The sequence below is a fragment of the Chrysochloris asiatica genome, unplaced genomic scaffold (assembly GCF_000296735.1).
Source record: "Chrysochloris asiatica unplaced genomic scaffold, ChrAsi1.0 scaffold00027, whole genome shotgun sequence".
In the NCBI taxonomy this organism is placed as follows: Eukaryota; Metazoa; Chordata; class Mammalia; order Afrosoricida; family Chrysochloridae; genus Chrysochloris; species Chrysochloris asiatica.
This window is the reverse complement of record NW_006408545.1, coordinates 17,979,533-18,001,704: the sequence shown is the minus strand read 5'-3', so window position 1 is coordinate 18,001,704 and position 22,172 is coordinate 17,979,533. Positions and strand designations below refer to the sequence as shown.

Below are 22,172 nucleotides of genomic sequence, written 5' to 3'. Positions count from 1 at the left end.
GTCAACCTTGCCACATCACATAATCTCCTTTGAGGCCTCCAACTCTAGTTGCAAGCTCATGTAGTGTGTGAGTAGACAGACTGAGTGAGGCATTGGGTTTTGAAACAGCAAAATTGTTCTAAACAGCATACCAACAATGAAACGGGTATTTTAAGAAAAGGTTACAATTTGGCAGCTATATATTCTGAAGATAATCAAACAAAAAGGCTACTAATAACTCTGAAATTAATAAAGCCACTTCAAGCTCCTCTCTCCCCCCACTTTGTTTTTAATGTCCATTAAACATTATTTGAGCTTTATGTTTTTGTTCTTTAATTTCTCCTTGGTTTTCAGAATTGACTCTTGATGTTCTGTTGGCCTTCCTATCCTCCTATATATAATCTCCTGTGTTTGTATTCATGTGTTTCTCTCCCTCACCATTTAAAGCAACCACTGAAGCTGTTCTCTGGAATTACTTATACAAATAATGCCACGTGTATGATTAGCTAGTCCATGCTCTACTATTTTTAATTACGTTCCTTTATTGCATTTAAATTTTGTTTTACTTATGTACACATTGAATGTTGATCAACATTTAAAAGAAATAGTGTAATGGTAAAAATTATAGCTTCAGTGTATACTTGAAATTTTTTTACATTAAAAATTCTAAAAACATAAAATAATCACTTTAAATGCATATTTCATTTCAGGGTGATGTTGCAAATGAAGTAGAGACTGAACAAATGGTCTGTGATGCTTCGGTGATGTCTTTTACTGCAGGAAGTTACTCTTCGTACGTACAAGTTAGAGGATCAGTTCCCTTGTGCTGGTCACAGGACATTTCAACCATGATGCCAAAACCTCCTATTACTTGTATGTGGAACCATCTTTGTAACCGTAATCCTTCTTTACCCATATTTAAAGATAATGAATGATTTTCACAGACATATCACATAAGTTATTAGGTCTCACTGTGTTTTTTGTATTGGAAGATAGATAATTTAGAAGAACTTCTTTTTGTTTTTATGCAGTAGTGTTAAATTTTTCTTGAATTTTGACTGTGACTCAATTATTTGTATTTCACTTCAGAAATATAAGAATCATTCAGATTCAATAAGACACGATGAATGAATGTTTGATGTTCCCCTTGAGAAGCATTTGGGAAATGAAACGGTTTGAAGATCGATTGAATTATATTTCTTTAAACATCAAACACCCCTACACAACTTTTGTTCCTGCTTTCTAATTTGCATCCTGTTATTTATTCATCCTTTGTTCGCCTTCAGTGGACCAGGCAGATCCGTTTGCACATGTGGCTGCCCTTCACTTTGACCAGATGCTTCAGAGGTTTGGCTCTCCCATCATCATCTTGAACTTAGTGAAGGTATGATGTACTTTGATTTTGAAATTCAAACACACTGAGCAACTTTTTCTTTTTACCTTTTCTTTTTTATATCATATGTCAAGTCTGTATATGGTTGTGAGTACAGTGTAGGCAACTGAAAGGTTAACAGGGCTCCTTGAGAGGAAGATCTGGTGATCTGCTCCTATAAAGATTGGAGCCAAGAAAACTCTCTGAGACAGTTATTCTGTCATATGGGTTTGCCTGTGTACCTAGGAAGGATCAGTGGTAGGTTTCTAATGGAAGAAAGTAATGCAGTATGTCGGGCTCTTGATGGCTGTATGTGGACTAGGTACAGATAGAATTGTTGCTGTCATTTCCAGAGCAACTTGAAGAAGGAAGTATGGAGATCGAGTTGACATACCCTAGCCTGAGTATAGCTTGCACTCTTTCTGGGGAAATCAGTACATAGTAATAGGATCAGTCAACTAGAGTCAGAAAGTGGGATACTGTTGTGGTTCTAGAATGATGTGGGCATGTGAGCAGCCCACACAGGGTGGTAGCATTAGCCTCATAGTTCTCTGCTTCCTTGCCAATGTGCACTGAGCATATCTTGTGAGAATGAGGAAGCATACAGTCCAAAGGCTTAGGGTGGAGGGCTGGGAAAGCAGACAGTAAATTTCATCTGCTTCTGTTATGAGCAAATGAAAGAATCTGTCAGCAATCAAGAAGACCCTGAGTGTATAAAATGCAAGGGCTTTACTATGTTATGATTGTGGTGGTGGCCAACAGCCCAGTAGTGTGAGGTTGGTTAATAAATATAACTCATTATGCTCACCAGCTGCTCCTTGGAAACTCTATACAGGGTTGCTATGGGTCAGAATCAACTCGATGGCACTGAACAACAACAACATCATAATTAAAGACCAAGGAACTCTGTATCCATTTGTTGTTGTTAAGTGCCGATGAGTTGATTCTGACTCATAGATAGAGACCTTGTGTAGGGTTTTGGAAGAGTGGTTGGTGGGTTAGCAGTCTAGATCTTATCCTACAGTGCCACACCAGGATTCCTGTATCCTGTTAGTCAGTCATTTCAGGAGTAGTTTTGAGAGTTTCCTTTGTACCAAACCATAGCAGAACAGTTTCTTGCCTTCTAACAGTCCAATGGAGGAGATGGTGAAGTAAATGCAGAGGGACCGAGGCAGGTGCTTATAATAATGGCAGAAAAGTTCTCCCTGTGGAAATGATGAATCATCTGTAACCTGAGAGAAGAGGTGTTTGTTCACAGGCCAAGCAGAAAAGGAATAGTCTTCACCTTGGAGAGAGCAGTATGTACGAAGGCATTGAGACAGTAGGATTTGAGGAACAGAGAAAGGCCAGAGTGAGGGCAAGAGAGCCTGTTGTGAGATGAAGCTGAAGAGAGTGTTATGACCAAGCCACGCACAGCCTTGTGGGCTATGTTAAATGTTGGACCTTTATCCTCCTAGTACTTGATAGCTCTGAAAGAATTTTACACTGTTGAGAGGATCATGATTAAATTTACATTTTCAAAGAATTATCCTGACCTTAACACAGAACTAAAGGAGTGGGACAAGGCTAAATTGCATCTGACAAACCAAATTAAAACAGCAACAACAACAAAAATAAAACCCCACAACAAAACAGTATTGAGTCGATGCTGACTCTTGGCAACCCCATGTTTTTCAGAATAGATCTGGCCTCCATAGGTTTTTCAATGGTTGTGATCTTTCAGAAATAAATCACCAGGTCTTTCTTTTGAGACATCTCTGGATTGATTCAGACTTCCACTTGTCAGCTGGCAAGCTTTATAACTAACCACATGGGCTTCAATGATCAAGGTGTATGTGTGGTGTGAGTGTAGTCAGGCTGTGTGTGTGTGATCAAGAGTATGGAGGATCATGACCTGAAAGTGTCAGTGGGGAGGCCAAAGAGTCGATCTGCTCCTGTTTTTCTCCTTTTTGTTCTTTGGTTTATATAATTGTTTCCTACCAAGAATTGACTTTGTATAATATATTTCTCAGTTAGTTAATACACCATGTTCTAGCCTTTTATTCACATTAATTCATAAGTTTCATATTCACCTATCTCTCCTTGCCAACTCACAATAATGTTAGGTAATAGCTGCCTAACCTATAGCCTTAGATTATTCATGAACAATAGCTATATTGGACGTAATTGAAAAATTAAAATGGGGAAACTTTAATATTAGAAACACTCATGAGCACTTTTTAAGCAAATATATAGAAAGTAAGATATTGTCTGTATAGAAATAAATGACTGTTAAAACATTAGATGCCAAAGTATCACAAGGTGTAAGTCGAGATCTAATAAGTGGATCTTGTTCATATGTTGATGGAGGCCTTTTGGTATGGTTGAAAAGCTATGGTTACGGCCCAATGCGTAATCCACTAAGCTCCTTTAAGTCAACAAGAAAAAGAAAAGCTATTCGTAACATAATTTTTTTTGACATACTTATATCAGATCTGACATTTATGAGTGGGAAAGACAAGACTAATCAAGATTTGGTCATCCTATGTAAAGAACCCACTTTGTTTATGGTCCCAGATGGTGGTGGTGGTGGTGGTGTGCGTCGAGTCAGTTCCGACTCATAGAGACCCGGTATAGGGTTTCTGAGGCTGTAAACCTTTACTGGAGCAGAAAGCCTCATTTCCCTCCTGGAGTGCCTCGGAGATTCAGCAGTTTGAGTCTACCACCAACTCCATCAGTTGATTTAAAGTGCTTTTGAGAAAAATCCCAGCTATATAATTTAATTTCCTCAGAATTACAAATAAGCTTAAAATATTTTCATCCTAAATAGTTTTAACAGTTCTTCTTGTTGTTGTTAGGTGCCATTGAGTCGGTACTAACTCATAGTGACCCTATGCACAACAGAATGAAACACTGCCCGGTCCTGGGCCCACATCTCAGTTGTTGCCATGCTTGAGCCCATTGATGCTGCCACTTTGCAGTTCTTAATCAGCTCTAAATCTGTTTGATTTATTCAGTTGTATAAATTTGTTGTTGTTAAGTGCTGTTGAGTCGGTTCCGACCCATAGCGACCCTGTATAGGGTTTCTGAGGAGCCGCTGGTGAGCTTGAACTTTTTTTGGTTTTTACAATCATTATCTAATTAAATTCTGTCCACTGAAAAGTAATCACTGTAATTGACAACAGCATAGATGTATTCTGATGCCAGCAATTATGCCTTAACAGCTTTGCAGCATCATATTGCTAAATTGTTTGTTTGTAAGTGAAAGCCTTATCAGGGTAATAATTTTAAAAAAGCTAATTTTTATTGAAATTTTACTATGTGCCATTTGCTATGATAAAAACTTATGTTTTATCCCATATGTTTTTGTTGTTGTTAAGTGCCGTTGAGTCGGTTCTGACCCATAGCAACCCTGTATAGGGTTTCCAAGGAGTGACTGGTGGGGTTGAACTACCGATGTTGAGGTTCAAACTGACCTTTGGGTCTAACACTATACATTAATGCTGTAAAGGAGATACTATTGTTTTTCCAGTTTATAAATAAAACAAATGAAAGCTAAGGAGGCATTGATGGTTCTGTGGGAACAAGCTCTTCTTTCATGGGGGAGGTCAGGTTTGATTTCTGGCCAATGAACCTCCTGCGCAGCTACCACCATCTTGTCCTTGGAGGCTTGTGTGCTGCTAGGATGCGGAACAGGTGTCAACAGAGCTAGCAGACCAGGAAAAAAGGTCTGGGGATCTACTTCCCCCACATCAGCCAGTTAAAACCCCATGGATCATAGTGACCAGATCTCATTGCATATGGGTTGCTGAGAATCTGGGACTACTGACTCTGCAGCTAACAACAGGCGGGTTCAAGTCTTGCCCCAGGTCACGTGGCACAGCCAGCACTCCATTCTCTGAGCTTGTACTATAATCACTAGCCCTTCTTGAATGAGGCAAAATGTAAGGTTTACTTCTATAAACACCTCGCAATTTCCGATTCCTTGAACTACAGTGTAAAAGAGAAAAGTCCCTGCCTGGATTACTGCACAGGGTTTTTGAGAGATTCACATTTAAAAACTATGACCGTGTTATCTACCCTGCTAGTTTAGGGGTTACCCACCGAGACCTAGTCAGCTTGTTTGGTCTTCATTTGGCTGGAGTAGGGGTTCCCTTCTGGTCCTGTGGGCAGGACTGTGTAGGGTGAGGTGGGCCTCTTCAGGCTGCTAGGAGGAGATGGAGGAGAAACCCCACCCATATCCCTAAGTCTTTAAAGCTCATTCTTTGTTTACTTCAATTCAAAGCAGTATTCATTTCTTGGCATTTATATTATGTTAATCTTAGTCTGTAGGTTTCATTTCAGTATATATAAGATTTGGTTTGCTGTTTTATTCTCGCTGAAAAATTAAAAATATTTAATCTATTTTTCTAATTTAAGATCATTGTTGTTAAGTACCGTCAAGCTGGTTTGGACTCACAGCAACCCTCTATAGGGTTTCCAAGGAGTGGCTGTGGGTTTGAACCACCAGTCTTTCGGTTAGCAGTCCAGTGCTTATCTTACTGCGCCATACCAGGACTAAAGTCATTAGGACGCTCAAAATGTTGATTTATTGTTATTTTTTTTAACCAAGGAACGAGAAAAAAGAAAACATGAAAGAATTTTGAGTGAAGAACTCGTAGCTGCTGTGACTTACCTCAACCAGTTTTTGCCTCCTGAGCACACTATTGTTTATATTCCTTGGGATATGGCCAAGTACACCAAAAGGTGAATAGACAATCATATGTCTGGTTATGATATTTTCCTTTTCTTATAATGAAAAATAGCAGGGAGCTTATCTCCTGTAAGTAAATGTTACTGTTTTAATTTCCTTCATGAACCCGCTGAGGAGCTGTTTTGCTGCTGGCTCGTAGTTTGAATGTTGCAATGCACTGGCTGAACTCTCCGTTTGCCTGTATCATTTACCGTCACGTACATCATTTGCCATCACGTACATCATTTGCCGATTCTGCTTGAAGTATCTAGTCCTTTCAGAACAATACCGCTGTTGTTCATCCCTTAGAGGACTTGCTTTCCCTTTTTCCTGTTTCTTTCTCACTGTTTAATCACTTTCTCAGATGCTACTTGCAGAGTCTTTCATTCTTCTTGTGGATGAGGGCTGCAGTAATTCTGGGCTATTTATAGTAAATCTGAACTCCTTAGTGTAGTGCTAGGGCATCATCACCCAGTTGCCTCCAGAATGTAATAAATTTTCCTTTATTCTAAGGTTGTTCTGTTCCAGAAAAAAAAAAAAAACCCCACTAATCTTCATAGTTTACTCCAAATGTAGCAGCCAAGGCTCTGTCCCTGAGCCTTTGCTTCCGCCATTTGACCTCCCTGATTTTCCATATTGCTTTTACCTTTCAGGATCTGATTCCCAACTCACCTCTTCCAAGAAACTTTCTTACATCAACCTTGCTTTGTCTTTTTACTCAGTTACTTCATATGCATCATACAAGCACTAGGTTGATGTTGAGGTCTTCATCTTTAAAAATACTACTACATTGACCGTACTTTTTTTACAAATCATTTTATATAGTTAGATACCTGTACACACACAAACCCATACACACTTTCCTGGAGTTTAAGCTTAATTATTTATTGGTTGGTGTCATTCATGTTATTTTATTCTTACATTTGTTTTCTCATTCAATGTGCAGTTTACTCTTTTCACTTAGGAATCTTAGGCATGTGTATTGTATTGTCTTTACTGGCAGAACTCTCTGGAAGAGAGAAAAGCTTTGGAAAAAGCAATTGCAGGCATGAAATGTAACAAGATCAAAGGTTCCAGTATTAAGTTAAACAATCCTCCATGCCTCTTTTATATCAACTGTTGGGTGGTGATTGATTAAACATTGTATTGTGGAGTTCAGTTATTATAATGTTGCTGTTAAATGCCAGCAGGGGATTTAAAAAACTCAATCCCTGCATCTTGTCTCTGTAGACTTCATTTTGCTTGGATGGAACAATAAGTGTATATTAAAACCTGTTTTCTCCTCATGTTTCTCATTTTTCTCTCGTCAGCAAGCTGTGTAATGTTCTTGATCGGCTGAATGTGATTGCTGAAAGTGTGGTGAAGAAAACAGGTTTCTTTGTAAACCGCCCGGATTCTTACTGTAGCATTTTGAGACCAGATGAAAAGTATGTATGGTGTTTGTATTTTTTTTCAAAAATTAATATAAATTAAGAATTTTTCTTTTTAGGAAAAAAAATATTGTCACTATGAACAGTATGTAGTACTTAAAAGAGAATTTAATTGAATCCCTTGGTGGGGGAACTGTTCATCTGATTTTGTAAATGAATGTTTACTGGGTACAAGGAAATTGCTTTGGTGGATATCTACTTTGAGATGGAAGCCATGGGAGTTTGAACATGACAAAAAATATTTCTGTAAAGTAAAATTTTCTACAATGAATTCTATTTTCCAGTATTAAATTGTTGTTAAGCACCGTTGAGTGGGTTCTGACTCGTAACGACCCTGTATAGGGTTTCCGAGGAGTGGCTGGTGAGCTTGAACCGTTGACCTTACAGTTCAAACTGACCTTTCAGTCCAGCGCATTAACCTGCAGCGCAACACTAGGACTCTGGTATTAAATAGGAACAAGGAATTTTGCCCTTATTGACTCCTTACTAACATTTTAGATGAAAATAGTGTTTGTCATTGGCATACAGTGGTTGCTAGGAGCGGTCAGTTAGTTCCTACTCATGGCGTATGTACCACAGAATGAAACGCTGCCTGATTCTGCGCCAGCCTCACAGTCATTGCTGTGTCTGAACCCATTGTTGCAGCCTCTTTCTCAATCCATCTTGTTGAGGTTCTTCCTCTTTTTCACGAGACTTTGCTTTACTGAGCATGATCCTTCTCCAGGGACTGGTCCCTCCTGGTAATAGAGCTAAAGTGCATGAGATGAAGTCTCACCATCTTCAATTCTAAGGAACACACTTCTTCCAACACAGATTTGTTTGTTATTCTTGCTTTCTGCGGTATGTTCAATATCTTTGCTGATACCAAAATTCAGAGGTATCCGTTCTTCTTGGGTGTTCCTTATTTATTGTCTAGCTTTTCCATACAGATGAAGCAATTGAAAATACCACGGCTTGGGCCAGGCATACTGTGATAATTAAGATTTTGTGCACATCTATTTCCAACGTTTTATATTCAATTTGACTGGGCCAGGATTTCTCAGTGGATTAGCAGTTAAAATGTAGTTTATCATTTCCATGATGAGATTTAATAAGGTACAGTAAGCCCATGATGTGATCTGATGTGATCAGCTCTGATCTGATATAATTAATTATCCTTTGTATTGCAAGTCATCCCTTCTATGATGTTAATAAGACTAGATGTAATCTGTAAGATTAAACCGTATTTTGAGTTAATCTCTTTTGAGATATAAAAGGAGAGAGTAGTGAGCAGAGAAACAGGGACCCAGTAGCACCAAGAAGAGCCAGGCGTGGAATGAGTCCTTTGGACGTCTGTGAAGGAACACTGTGAAGCTCCTAGATCCAGGGAACGATTGATGCCAAGATACATGGAGATCTCCTCCAAGTAATGTTGACCTGCAGATGCTGAAAGGTGACAACGAAGCCTTCCCCTCGAGCCAGCACTCTGAATTTGGATTTCTAGCCTCCTAAACTGAGAGAGTTGTTGTTGTTATGTGCTGTGGAGTCGGTTCTGACTCATAGCAACCCTGTACAGGGTTTCCAAGGCTGTAAATCTTTACGGGAGCAGAAAGCCTCATCTTTCTCCTGCGGAACAGCTGGTAGTTTCAAACTGCTGACCGTGGGATTAGCAGCTCGATTCATAACCAGTACACTACCTGTGCTCCTGTGAGGCCAAGATGGCCAAACTTTGTCTCTCATACTTCAGACATATTGTCAGGAGGGACCAGTTGCTGGAGAAGGCTATCATGTTTGGTAGGGTGGAAGGTCAGAGAAAAAGAGGAAGACCCCCAGCGAGATGGATTGGCAAAGTGGCAGCATCAATGGGCTCAAGTGTAGCAATGATAGTGAGGTTGGTCCAGGATCGGGCAGTGTTTCGTTCTGCTGTGCATAAGGTTGCTATGAGTCGGTACCAAATCGATGGCACCTAACAACAAACTGAGAGAGAAGGAACTCTGGTAGTGTAGTGGTTACGAGTTGGGGTGCTAATCTCACAGTCAGCAGTTCGAAACTACTGGCAATTCTGCAACAGAAAGGTGAGGCTTTCTGCTCCCGTTAAGATTTATAGTCTTGGAAACCTGATGCAGGGTTGCTATGAGTCAGAACCACCACCAAACTGAGAGAGAATACATTTCTTGTTGTTAAATCCATCCACTTGTGGTATTTCTGTTATAGCAGTTCTAGGTAGCTAAGATACCCACCTTAGTCCTTGAAGTGACATCTTTGCTTTTGGATACTTTCAGGAGGTCTTTTGCAGCATATTTGCCTGATGCAATACATCATTTGATGTGCCCTTCATCAGGTCAAGGATTTGTTTTTTTTTTATCTTTTAAGAAAACAATATCATCGATTTCTAGCATTTTATATTCACTTAACATAATGAACGGCAATAGTGAAAACTTGGTTAGTGTATGTATGAGAACTTGGAAAATAATTCTTCTGTTATAGTTTGCATTTGTTATCATTTGAATTTTCGGTCTTCTTATTTTTAATAATTTAAAGAACATTATATAGCACTTAATAACTTACAAAATACATTCCCATGTGTTCATTAACATGTGGAGAAAATGAGTAGTTCTCCTAAAAGGGAATCTGTACAAAGCAAGTGAAGGAAAGTAGTGATGACCCCATGTAGAAAAGCTGGAGGTGGTAGAAAATTCCATTGTTGAGGAAAAGCCTGAGGGTGGAAGATTTTATGAGGGAGATGCTCAGCAGTTATGATTCATATCTGTAGACCAAGCAGGAACTGAGTGTAAACTGAAGCAAGAGCAGTTTTGGTTGAACATCGATGAAGCAATGCCAGGGTGCGAGGCACTGGAGCACATTAGGCTCCTCCTCTCCCAGGCTTTCTATGAAGTCAGGGATCGCTTTCCATCATGATTATTACCATGTTTATTCACCAGAAATAATGAAAGTCAGCAGAATCACAAGGAGTCCCTGGGTGGTGCAGACCTCCTAGGCAAAAGGTTAATCATTTGAATCCACCCAGAAGCGATTCAGAAGGTAGGTCTGACCACAAGATCACAGCCTTGAAAACCCTTTGGATCCAGGGCTTCATATGGATTCATTCCGGTTTGAATCCCTGCTGAGAATTTGCGTCTCCACCCTAGATATATTGAATCAGAGTCTACAGTTTAACAAGATCTCCAGGTGATTCTTAGAGATCCCCGTATGAGCACGGTTCTATCCTGCACCTATGGGTCACCAGGAGTTGGAATTGACTCAATCGGAAGCAACAAGAAGAAGAATCAAATGATTTCTTCAGGTGCATTCAGCTCATATTACTCTGATCACAAAGAATTCTTCACAAAGGAGCAGAATATCGAATATACCAATAACATGTTGGTAAAGCATTTATTTTTACACACAGGTGGAATGAACTAGGAGGATGTGTAATTCCCACTGGTCGTCTACAGGTATGGAAAATATTATCTTGATAATTAATAGAATCTGTATTCTTAATAATTAATAGAATCATGTTTCTGACAGCAGTCATGGACAGGTAAATTAAAATTATTTAATGCAAAATTAACCAATTAGGAATTATTTTTAGAGGTCTTACTGCTAGTGTTCAACTTGTATAGAAGGGTTGTTGTTGTTCAATGCCTTTGAGGCAGTTCCAATTCATAGTGACGCTGTGCAGTTTCCAAAAAGTGGCTGGTGAGCTTGAACCACTGACCTTTTGGTTAGCATTCCAGTGCTTATCCTACAGTGCCACAGCAGGACTTCGTATAGAAGGTTATGTAGTGGAAATAAATTGGCTCATGGATTTTTTTCCTATATATTAAATCTTATTAATGGAAATAGAAACACAAGCAGAAATGTAAAAAGAATTTAATTAAACTGGCTTTGGAAAGCAAGCCCAATACATTCACTACATATATTAATTATGCTTTAAGAATGATCTGAAAAAAAGAATGATTTGACCTCAACCACTGAATATTTCATTTCTACAGTAAAGGAGATAAATCAGAAAAAAAAGCAGCTAGTTGATTAATTGGTACATGTTGAAAATGTTAGCTACTTACTTTATCTTGTTAAACTAAGAAATTTCAAATATAGACTAGAAGGTTTCATGAGACTTTTGCAGCAATTTTACATGAGCAGCCAATATAATATGACCTTTTATAATCTAAGAAATGTTCATTATTTTGACCTTTAACTTTATATAAGATGAAATAATTCTTATTTGTTCAGGAACAACCTACTTGTACTTCTTAATTAAGTCAAAGTTAAAGTAGGGTGGAAGCAGTTGTTGGTTATTGAATATAATGAATGAAAAAATCTTAATGGCATTTATCTTTAGACTGGTGTTCTTCGAACCAACTGTGTGGACTGTTTGGATCGCACCAACACAGCGCAGTTTATGGTGGGAAAATGTGCTTTAGCTTATCAGCTGTATTCCTTGGGATTAATTGACAAACCTAATCTCCAATTTGATACAGATGCAGTTAGGTAAGACTTATTTTCTGCCTTTTTGTTGATAATGGCAGAATGCAAACCTGGTAAATCAGAAAGGCTTTTATGAATTATATTTCTACATTTAGCTTTTCAGAAAATGATGTTGCTAGGAGTCACTACTCAAATAATTTGGTAGTATATATCTCGCTGAAATTTGTGTGCTATTGTCATGGTTTTTGGTTTGTGTGTGTGTTGTCAAGAAACACTATATATTCTTGAGAGAAATTCTAAGTGGTTAGACAAGCTAATGTTGTTATTTTTTAGCGAATCCAAACTGCATTAAAAAAAATAACATGCCTACATGTGTTTTGAATTTAAATTGAGACTTATAAAGGGTCTATATTTTTAACACTTAAGGTTTCTTCACTGTCTGTTGTATCCATGCCATTGGATAAGGTACTATTTCTTGAAAATACAAAGACAGTTGTTGTTGGTTGTCTAGGGGTATTGCCAAGGCTTGGTCTGGGAAAGTGATCAGCTTTTAAATGGCCTAATTCACAGATCTTACTGTGCTGAAAGCTGGGCTTTGAGCCAGTTAATTCCAGTTTGAACCCTTCCTGAGAATCTGCCTTTCCACCCTACATATACAGAGTCAGGAATGTACAGTTTGTCTTGTTAAACTGTAGGTTCAGACTTAGTATATCTAGGGTGGAATGGCAAATTCTCAGGAGGGAGTTGAAGTGAATGGAAACTCAGACTGGAAGTCTTAACAAGCACTTGAAAAAGCACAAATTGCAAACATGCCCATGTTTCTGCCAAGGAATATGGTTTATCTACCTGTGACAAGAGCATGTCATTTTATTCAAAGGCAATTCTGTCATGGGAGTTGTTGAATTGATTTCACAACCTACAGAAAAATTGTTGTTGTTAAAGTGCCATCGAGTTGTTCCAACCCATAGCGACCTTGTATAGGGTTTCCAAGGAGTGACTGGTGAGTTTGAACTGCCAACCTTGAGGTAGTGTGTTTATCTTATAGCACCACTTGTACTCTTAATTTAAGGTTAGAAACAGCCTGGTCTGGCATTGGTGGGCCATGTTTCTTGTGCTCTTGGCTTCCTTTTTAGTGTTTCCTGTGACTGTTGCCCATTGGAACATTCTGATCAAATATAAAAACTTTTTAGCTTGCATTTATCTTCAAGATATTGAAGATTCTACTTAAAAAAAGAAAAGGCTCAGAAGAGCTCAAAGTAAATGATGTGGTTTGAGTGTGGGCTGTGTGAATCATGTTACAATAATTTTGATAAAACTCTTTAATGTGAGCTTTCCTGTGCTTAGGTTATTTGAAGAACTCTATGAAGACCATGGGGATACCTTGTCCCTTCAGTATGGTGGTTCTCAGCTTGTTCACCGTGTGAAAACCTACAGAAAGATAGCTCCGTGGACCCAGCACTCAAAGGATATCATGCAGACCTTGTCTAGATATTACAGCAATGCTTTTTCAGGTAATTTTGGAGTTAACAGATACTTCTAAAACTTCTCTGCTGTGCATTTTTTTCTTTCATGTGTACTTTCCCCAGCCATCTGGCTAAGTAACATCAAAATTAAATCTTTAAATAGAACACAGTCTGTCACTTAGAAGGTGCTCAGTATATATTCCTTTTATAAAAGAATGAATACACTTTTTGTATTTTGAATTGGGCACTATTAACAAATGCAAAATGCGTTGATTCCTTGGCTTCTGTCTCCTATATTTCTTTATCTCTGTCCTTGCAGGACACAGATAAAGGTGTTTGAGGATATTGAATCCTTATTTTATTCAAGTAGGGTTCATAGTTTTGACAGTTTTCTAAGAATGGGAACGTTGCTAATTTTTAAAATGCCAACTAGAAAGAAATACTAATATTAGCACTAAATTAATTTCTTTATTTTATGACTTGTGAATGGAAAGGATAACACAATGTTAAAATTGCGCACTTTCTGCCTCTATTACGACAGAATTTCCAACAAAGTAGATATCATAGCTATTACCAAAGTGAGGGTTGGGACAAATTTCTGTGTACAAAAATTGCCAAGAAAGTGTTCAGTGATTAACATCATGAATCTTAGGAGTCTTGAACCAGGTGAAGGAGAAAAAAGTTCATTGAGTGTGGAAAGGAGAAGATTGGTGACGAGAATGGCTGAAGTGAACTGTTGCCATGTAGTGACTCTCACTCACCCCTACTCCTTCATCTCAGGCCTAGAGAGAGGAGGCTTCAAGGGGACTCTGGCACTTGAAGGTTGATGTGGCACTCGGCCAGTGGAGGGACCCAGACAAGCTGAGGATGCAGTACCAGATCTGGTCACTTACTGATGACCAGATCTGAGCCTGAGAGAGGAAGGGGTTGGCATGGGGCTGCTCTCGGTCTTGTCCTGTAAGCCTCTGTGAAGGAACTCCAGCAGTGAGAACTGGGAGGTGAACACTAGATTCCCAAGGTGCTGAGGGAGGAGTTACAAGAAGCTGCTTGGAATAAAGAAATACATCAACCCGCACCCTGTTGTTGTTTAGTGCTGTTGAGTCCGTTCCGACCCATAGCGACCCTGTATAGGGTTTCTGATGAGCAGCTGGTAAGCGTGAACTGCTGAGCTTGCTGTTCAGTCTGGCACATTAACTCACAGTGCCACACCAGGACTCCAGCCCGTACCCTAGGGAACCGAAAAAGTCTATCTTGTGATGGGAGCTTCTGAAGAGTCCTGGAAGTACCCATGAAAGAATCAGCTTTCAGCGTTTTCCAGGTCCACAGAAGGCAAAACTGCTGACTTGCTGTGCTTCAATTCAAATGTGTTACTTTTTTATGCTGGATAACAGATGACCACAAATTTAGTGGCATATAACACACACCTTTGTTTGCCATCTTACTCTTTCAGTAGTTTAGAAGGCCAGGAGCAGCTTAGCTGGGTTCTCCAACTTCAGGTCTTCTAGGCTGAGCCATAAGACTGAGAACTTTGTGAGCAGCTTGCTCATCACTGAGTCCCTAGTGCTTTGATTAGAACAAGTAAATATTTGTAAAATTAATGAATAAATATGCTTAATTAATGTTATCCATGTTTCCCTTTTTCCTCAGTTAAACTAATTAAAAATTTGTAAGACTAAGTGTGTTGGCCTACTAGCATATAATCTATGCATAATGATCTTGTCATTGTTGTTAGGTGCCATCGAGTCAGTATTGACCCTTAGGACCTTATGCACAGCAGAACGAAACACTGCCCGATCCTGGGCCAACCTCACTACTTTTGCCACGCTTGAGTCCATCGATGCTGCCACTTGGCCAATCCATCTCATTGGGGGTCTTCCTCTTTTTCTGTGATCCACCACCTTACTAAACATGATATCCTTTTCCAGTGACTGGTCCCTCCTGACAATATGTCCAGAGTATGAGGGACAAAGTTTGGCCATTTTGGCCTCTAAGGAGCACTCTGGCTGCACTTCTTCCAAAACGCATCTATTGGTTCTTTTGGCAGCCCATGGAACTTTCAATATTCTCCTCCAACACCATAACTCAAAAGCATCAATTCGTCTACGGTCTTCCTTATTCACTGTCCAGCTTTTGCATGCATATGAGGTTTTTGAAAATACCATGGCTTGGGTCAGGCACACCTTAGTCTTCAAGCTGACATCTTTGCTCTTCAACACTTTACTCCCATGGGATATCAAAGAGATTGTCCGATGAGTTCCTCATTCCGTTGGGTCACCTCTCTTTGGAATGAGCACATTCCAAAGATACGGATATCTTCCAATCAGTTGGCCAGATAGTTGTCTTCCAGATTTCTTGGCAGAGATGAGTGAGTGCCTCCTGTGCCGCCTCACTTTTCTGAAAGATTTCAGTTTTTATTCCATGAATTCCTGGTGCCTTGTTCTTTGCCAATAGGCTGCTTCAATAATTTACTTTGAATTCACTGAGAATTATGTCCAGTGTGTTTCTCAGCATACCAAAAATCAGAATCTACTACTACAGGTAATAAGAGTGTTTAGAATAAGAACACCCACACTTGCAGATAATACCCACTTATCCTGGCTTCAATGACTGGATGATCAGAGCTCAAGCAGAAGTAAAAAGAAGAGGAAAAAAAAAAAAGTATTCTCATACAGTTTGATGAACTTGACCTACACCTATGGAAGCAGTAGCTCAAAAGAGGGAACAAGTCCTTACAGCAAGAATCATTCCCATCCCCTCCACACACAGAGTAGACAGGGATGGGCAACTTGGACATTGGCTACCCAAAATGAGGGGCAGGGGGCTACAAAGGCAAGAAGTGACTGGCTTACAAGCTTTCAAGAGGGAACCTAGATCCAGAGGGCCTGGAGGAAGGTAGAATCTCCAGTGAGTAGTATTCAGTCTGACTAGGCGGGGCTGATGCAATGAAATACAGACGGGTCTCTTGTGATACAATAGTGAATAATTGTTATCAGGACTGAATGTGAGGGTTGGAAAGGTAAAGGTAGACGTTTTATAGCAAGGAGCGGAGTGATTAACTTTTCAGTCTAGGAGCAGAGGTCCCTAGGACCATCAAGGGAGAAGAGCAGAGAGCGGGACCCTACCCAGAGAAGCAGTGATGCTTGAAATGGAGGCAGAGATGATGACGTGGAGCGATGGAGCAGCTGGAGCAGCTGGAGACTTTAGATCCAGAGAGGGAGAGCGACTGTGTGCTGAAGACCTGGAGGGTACAGGGGAAGGATTGCAGGGTGGGGATTGTAACCATGTCAATGAGACGATATACGATAGAATGAATGTAAAACTAATGTTATCCCATGTAAACTATCACATAATTCACAATAAAACTTTTAAGGAAAAAAAAAAGAGTGTTTAGATACTCTCCTTTATGCATGACACTTTAAATTTATGCTTTAGACCTTAAAAAATCCAAGTATATTGTTTTTATTAAGGGCCATTGAATCTGTTGTGACTCATAGTAACCCCATATAGGGTTTCCGAGGTGTGGCTGGTGAGTTTGAACTGCCAAACTTGTGGTTCAAACCTATCTTGTGGTCCAGTGCACTGTCTCACAGCATCATTAATCTAAACAAAGTTTAAGGGTTCAGCGAGACCCTACATACAACAGAATGAAACAGTGTCTGGTTCTGTGCCATCCTTACAATTTTGTTCTTTTTGAGCCCACTTTTGCTTCCAGTCCACCTTGTTGGGGTTTTCCTCTTTTTCATTTTACCAAGCATGATGTTCGTCTTCAGGGTCTTTTCTGACAACATGTCCAAAGTACAAGACATCCACCCTTACTCCTAAGGAACATACTTGACTGTACTTCTTCCAAGACATATTTGTTTGTTCTTGTGGCAGTCCATGGTACTTGCAATATTCTTCACCAAGGCCATAATTCAAATGCATTGATTCTTCTCCTGTCTTCGTTATTCATTGTTTAACTTCACATGCATATGAGGTGATTGAAACTACCCTGGCTCTGGGTCTGGCTCACTTTAAAGTGGCATTTTTGCTCTTTAACACTTTAAAGAGTCTTTTGTAGCAGATTTGCCTAATATAATACAGCATTTGATTTCATGACTGCTGCTTCCATGGGCAATGACTATGGGTCCAAATAAAATGAAATCTTTTTCAACTTCAATCTTTTCTCCGTTTATCATGTTTTTTCTTTACATTGTGAGGATTTTTATTTTCTTTACATTGAAGTGCAATTCATACTGAAGATCTGTAGTCTTTGATCTTCATCAGTAAGTATTTCAAGTCCTCTTTCCTTTCAACAAGGAAGCTTGTGTCATCTGCATATCACAGGTTGTTAATGAGTCTTCCACCAATCCTGATGCCACATTTGTCATATAATCCAGCTTCTCAGATTATCTGCTCAGCCTACAGATTGAATAAATACGGTGGAAGGATACAACAACCCTGGTGCATACCTTTCCTGATTTCAAACCATTCTCTATCCTCTTGTTCTGTTGGAACAACTGCCTCTGGGTCTTTGTACAGCTTCCCCATGAGAACAATTAAGTGTTCTGGAATACCTATTCTTCAAATTGCTATTCATAGTTTGTTATGATTCACATTGTCAAATGGTTTTGCATAGTCAAAAAAACACAAGTAAACTTCCTTCTGATAATCTTTGCTTTCAGGCGAAATCCATCAGCAATGATAGCCTTCATTCCATGTCCTCTTCTAAATCCAGCTTCAGTTTCTGGCAGATCCCTATTGATGTGCTGCTGCAGCCATTTTTTGAATAACCTTCAGCAAAATTTTACTTGTGATATGTGATATTACTGATGTTCAGTGATTTCTGCATTCTATTGGGACATCTTTCTTTGGGATGGGCATAAATATGATGGATCTCTTCCAGTTGATTGGCCAGATTTCAGGCCAATCAACTTCCAAATTTCAGGCTTCCAGTTTGTTGAAACATTTCAACTGGTATTCCATCAATTCCTGGAGACTTGCTTTGTGCAACTTTTATGTCTTCCTTTAGTATCATCAGTTCTTGATCATGTTCTACCTCTTAAAATGATTCAACATTGACCAATTCTTTTTGGTACAATGACTGTGTATTCCGTCTGTCTTCTTTTGATGCTTTCTGCATCATTCAATATTTTCAACAAAGAATCCTTCAAATTTTAAAGTTGAGACTTAAAACTTTTCAGTTCTTTCAGCTTGAGAAATGCTAACTGTGTTCTTCTGTTTTGGTTTTCTAACTGCAGGTCTTTGCACATTTCATTATAATACTTTGTCTTCTTGAGCTGCTCTTTGAAATTTTTTGGTCAGTTCTTTTTCTTCATTTTCTCCTATGCTTTAGTGTCTCTACTTTCTAGAGCAAATTTCAGAGTCTCTTCTGACATTCATTTTGGTCTTTTCTTTCTTTCCTGTTTTTAAAATTACCTCTGCTTTCTTCCTGTATGATGTTCTTAAGGTCATCCCACAACTGCTGTGGTCTTTGATCATTAGTAACTACAGTGTACCTATAAATACCAATCCCTCTGGGTATACTCTTGGCAGAATGTGTCACAGTGAAGTGTTGAGAGTTGTCCTCATGGGAAGGCACATTCCCCTCTTCAGCTTCTCTCATATTGTATTGTTCCTATAATGTGAATAATCAGTGGCACTTACGGGCCAAGGATGTGTGTTTTTAATAGTAATAGAAGGCCGAGAATGAATGTGCATATGATTTTTTAAAAAAGGGATAAGATGAAAAGTTCGAAGATGATCATGAGAAAGTAATAGTACACAAAATGGAAAGATAAACAAAACTGCACAACTGAAGAAGGAATTATTGAATAGGATATTATGCAAAGAATTATTTTATGAATAATGTGGCTAAAATATACTTCTGTATTTTGAGAAGCATGGTGCCATTGGGCATATAACTTAATTTTTTAAACTACAATAGATATTATATAATGATCATGATAAAGGCGTATTTATAGAACTTTTTTTTTTTTTTTAAGACACACAAGGAACTTTCCAAAACTTCTATCTGTCTCTTCATGCCACACCCTTGGGGTAGGCTGAAAAATACTTACTGATTAAGTAACAGTAATGGATTACTAGGTTGTTAAGAATTTTTTCCTTGGTTTGTGTAAACAGATTGAGACTACATGGGCAACATATGTGGCCTCCATTCAGGCTTAGTTTTAAAAACTGTTTTGAGGTTTCCTTCTTATTAACATGCTCTGGGGTTTGTCTTTAAGAAGCACCTTTTAGTTTCTGTTATAACTGGTTACGTGCACAGTTGGAAGATGCCTAGAGGAAATGTGTAGACACCTAGAGAGTCTCTTCAGATGTAGGAAAAGCTTTCTATTTCCCTTAAAGACCTTGTTAAGCACTTTTTCATAGCATTCCCATTTTGGTAAGCCTGGATTTTCTTGCTAAAGCTTGTTGAATTCAAATCTTGTTATAAGGAGGAAACCAGGATATCAGTAGTAGTTAAAAGCTCTCTAGTGTATACATGATACATAATACGTACATATGTGTATAGAATGTAGATGTCATGAATGTGTACATGTATGCATGGAGAGGAAACATGTCCTCCTCAAACAGAGATTTAAAATAATAAAGCTGACTGCTCACCAGGTACAGACTTCCAAGTTCATTGCACAAAAAAGACAGTGATTACAGCAGATTAGGTTGAGATGGCTTCACTCGTGCTGTAAGTAGTGAACAGTTTCTTTTATGGTCACCACTGTAAGAGATGCAAGGGAGGGCGTTTTAGTGTATGAAGAATAATGAGATAACCTTCCAAGGTTCAAGCTCACCAGCTGTCCCTTGGAAACCCTATACAGGGTTGCTATGGGTTGGAATCGCCTCGACAGCATTTAACACCAACTGTAACACATTGTCAGAACTCTCTTGTAAAGATTGGTGGTGGTAGTGGTTGTATGCTATTGAGTCAGATCTGAATCTTACAGTCTAGGGAATCTTACAGTCTAGTTCTGTTCTATGCTAGAGGGTCAGAATGAGTCAAAATCAATTAGAAGGAATGCAACAGTTTAGTAGCATTTAGATGCCTCATGCTTTAACTTAGTAATATACTATTGTATATTCAGATATTTTTCTAAGTAGATGTCTTTGGGCATAGATGTTTTTGCATATCTTTGATTAGAAAAATCCCAGAAACGTTTGTTAGATTGTTGTTGTTAAGTGCTGTCGCATCGATTCCAACCCATAGCGACCCTGTATAGGGTTTCCAAGGAGTAGCTGGTGAGCTTGAACCATTGACCTTGTACTTCAAACAACTTTGCAGTCTGACACATTAGCCCACATTTTTCAGTGTTTGATTTTCTTTGTTTAATTGACAAACTGTCTTTCAGAATGATTGATTTCATTATTGGCAGAGTATGGGAGTGCTCATTTTCAAAAGTATTTGCTGGCTTATAGGTAGAAAATGGCAGATTATGTAATTTGTATTTGTTTGCTAACTGGTAAGGGTGAATTCTTTTATAGTCATTTCCCATTTCTGTATTTTTTAGAAAGTTGTATATTTTCATTTTTGTGTTAGGAGCCTAGTCTTTCATATCAATTTTATTTTGCTTGAATTTATTTTCAGAATATTAACCTTTAGTCTAGAACAGATGATGTAGTTTTTACTGTGACTTTGCGTTTTAGTATAGCATAGTGGTTACGAATCGGGCTGCGAACCGCAAGGTCAGCAGTTTGAAACTACCAGCTGTTCCATGGGAGAAAGATGAGGCTTTCTGCTCGCGTAAAGATTTACAGCCTTGGAAACCCTGTACAGGGTCACAATGAGTCGGAACCGACTCCACGGCACATAACAACAACAATATTAGTATAGGAGTCCTGGTGTGGCGCTGTGGGTTAATGCACTGGACAGCAAAGTCGGTTTGAACCACAGGTCAGTGGTTCAAGCTTACCATCCACTCCTCGGAAAACCTGTACAGGGCCACTATGGGTCAGAACTGACTTAACGACACTTAATAAGAAGCAGCAACAATATTAATATAATTGCACTGTTAATATTACCATTATTATTTTGACATGTAGAATTTTCAACATTTTGTATGAAATATATGAAAGACTTTTCTATCATTGCTTTTCCCTTTATTGTGTTCCCCTCCCTGAGATCAGATGAGATAGGTCCTCAATTATATTTTCTTCTGTTTTATTTTTATGGTTTGGTTTCTTTTTTTTTTTTAACACTTACTTGATAATTATTTTGGTGTATTTTGTGAGATATCTAACCTCATCTCTCCCACAATAATTCTACACTAGTGTTATTGGATAATTTCCTCTCTTGTTACTAATATCATATGTCACTTTATCAAAGCTATATTTAAAGTTACACTTAACAAGCTCTGGTAGTGTAGTGGTTATGAATTGGGTTGCTAACCTCAAGGTTGGCAGCAGTTCCAAACTACCAGCTGTTATGCAGGAGAAAGATGAGGCTTTCTGCTCTCATAAAGATTTGCAGCCTCGGAAACCCTATGTAGGGTCACTATGAGTCGGAACTGACTCCACGGTACTTAACAACAACAACAAAATATAGTACCAGAAGAAATTTTCTGATAAGTAAAAAAAAATAACTGTTCTATTCAAGTCAGATTTATTTTAATATACTGATTGTGGAAAAAAGGGTGGCATCTCACCTCCTCTGACTTCATCAGGGTGGAGAAGAATCAAACTCAGCATCAGACCAATGGAGAGTCCTTTGGAGCTTCAAAGCCACCAGCCACTCCTTGGAAACCAATACCAAGTCACTATGAGTTGGAACCAGCTGTTGTTGTCAAGTGCCGTCGAGTTGATTCCAATCCATA

At 38.9% G+C, this 22,172-nt stretch overlaps 1 protein-coding gene across 1 annotated transcript in view; it reads left to right on the top strand.

Moving 5' to 3' along the window:
• The window catches only part of FIG4 (FIG4 homolog, SAC1 lipid phosphatase domain containing (S. cerevisiae)), a 130,090-nt gene that overhangs the window by 43,212 nt on the left and 64,706 nt on the right, over positions 1-22,172 (top strand). Inside the window, exons 9-15 of the mRNA XM_006839936.1 lie at positions 690-852; positions 1,266-1,363; positions 5,943-6,076; positions 7,373-7,489; positions 10,881-10,926; positions 11,817-11,965; positions 13,247-13,413. Coding sequence (XP_006839999.1) covers positions 690-852; positions 1,266-1,363; positions 5,943-6,076; positions 7,373-7,489; positions 10,881-10,926; positions 11,817-11,965; positions 13,247-13,413 — 874 coding nt within the window. The remainder of the gene's footprint in view (positions 1-689; positions 853-1,265; positions 1,364-5,942; positions 6,077-7,372; positions 7,490-10,880; positions 10,927-11,816; positions 11,966-13,246; positions 13,414-22,172) is intronic.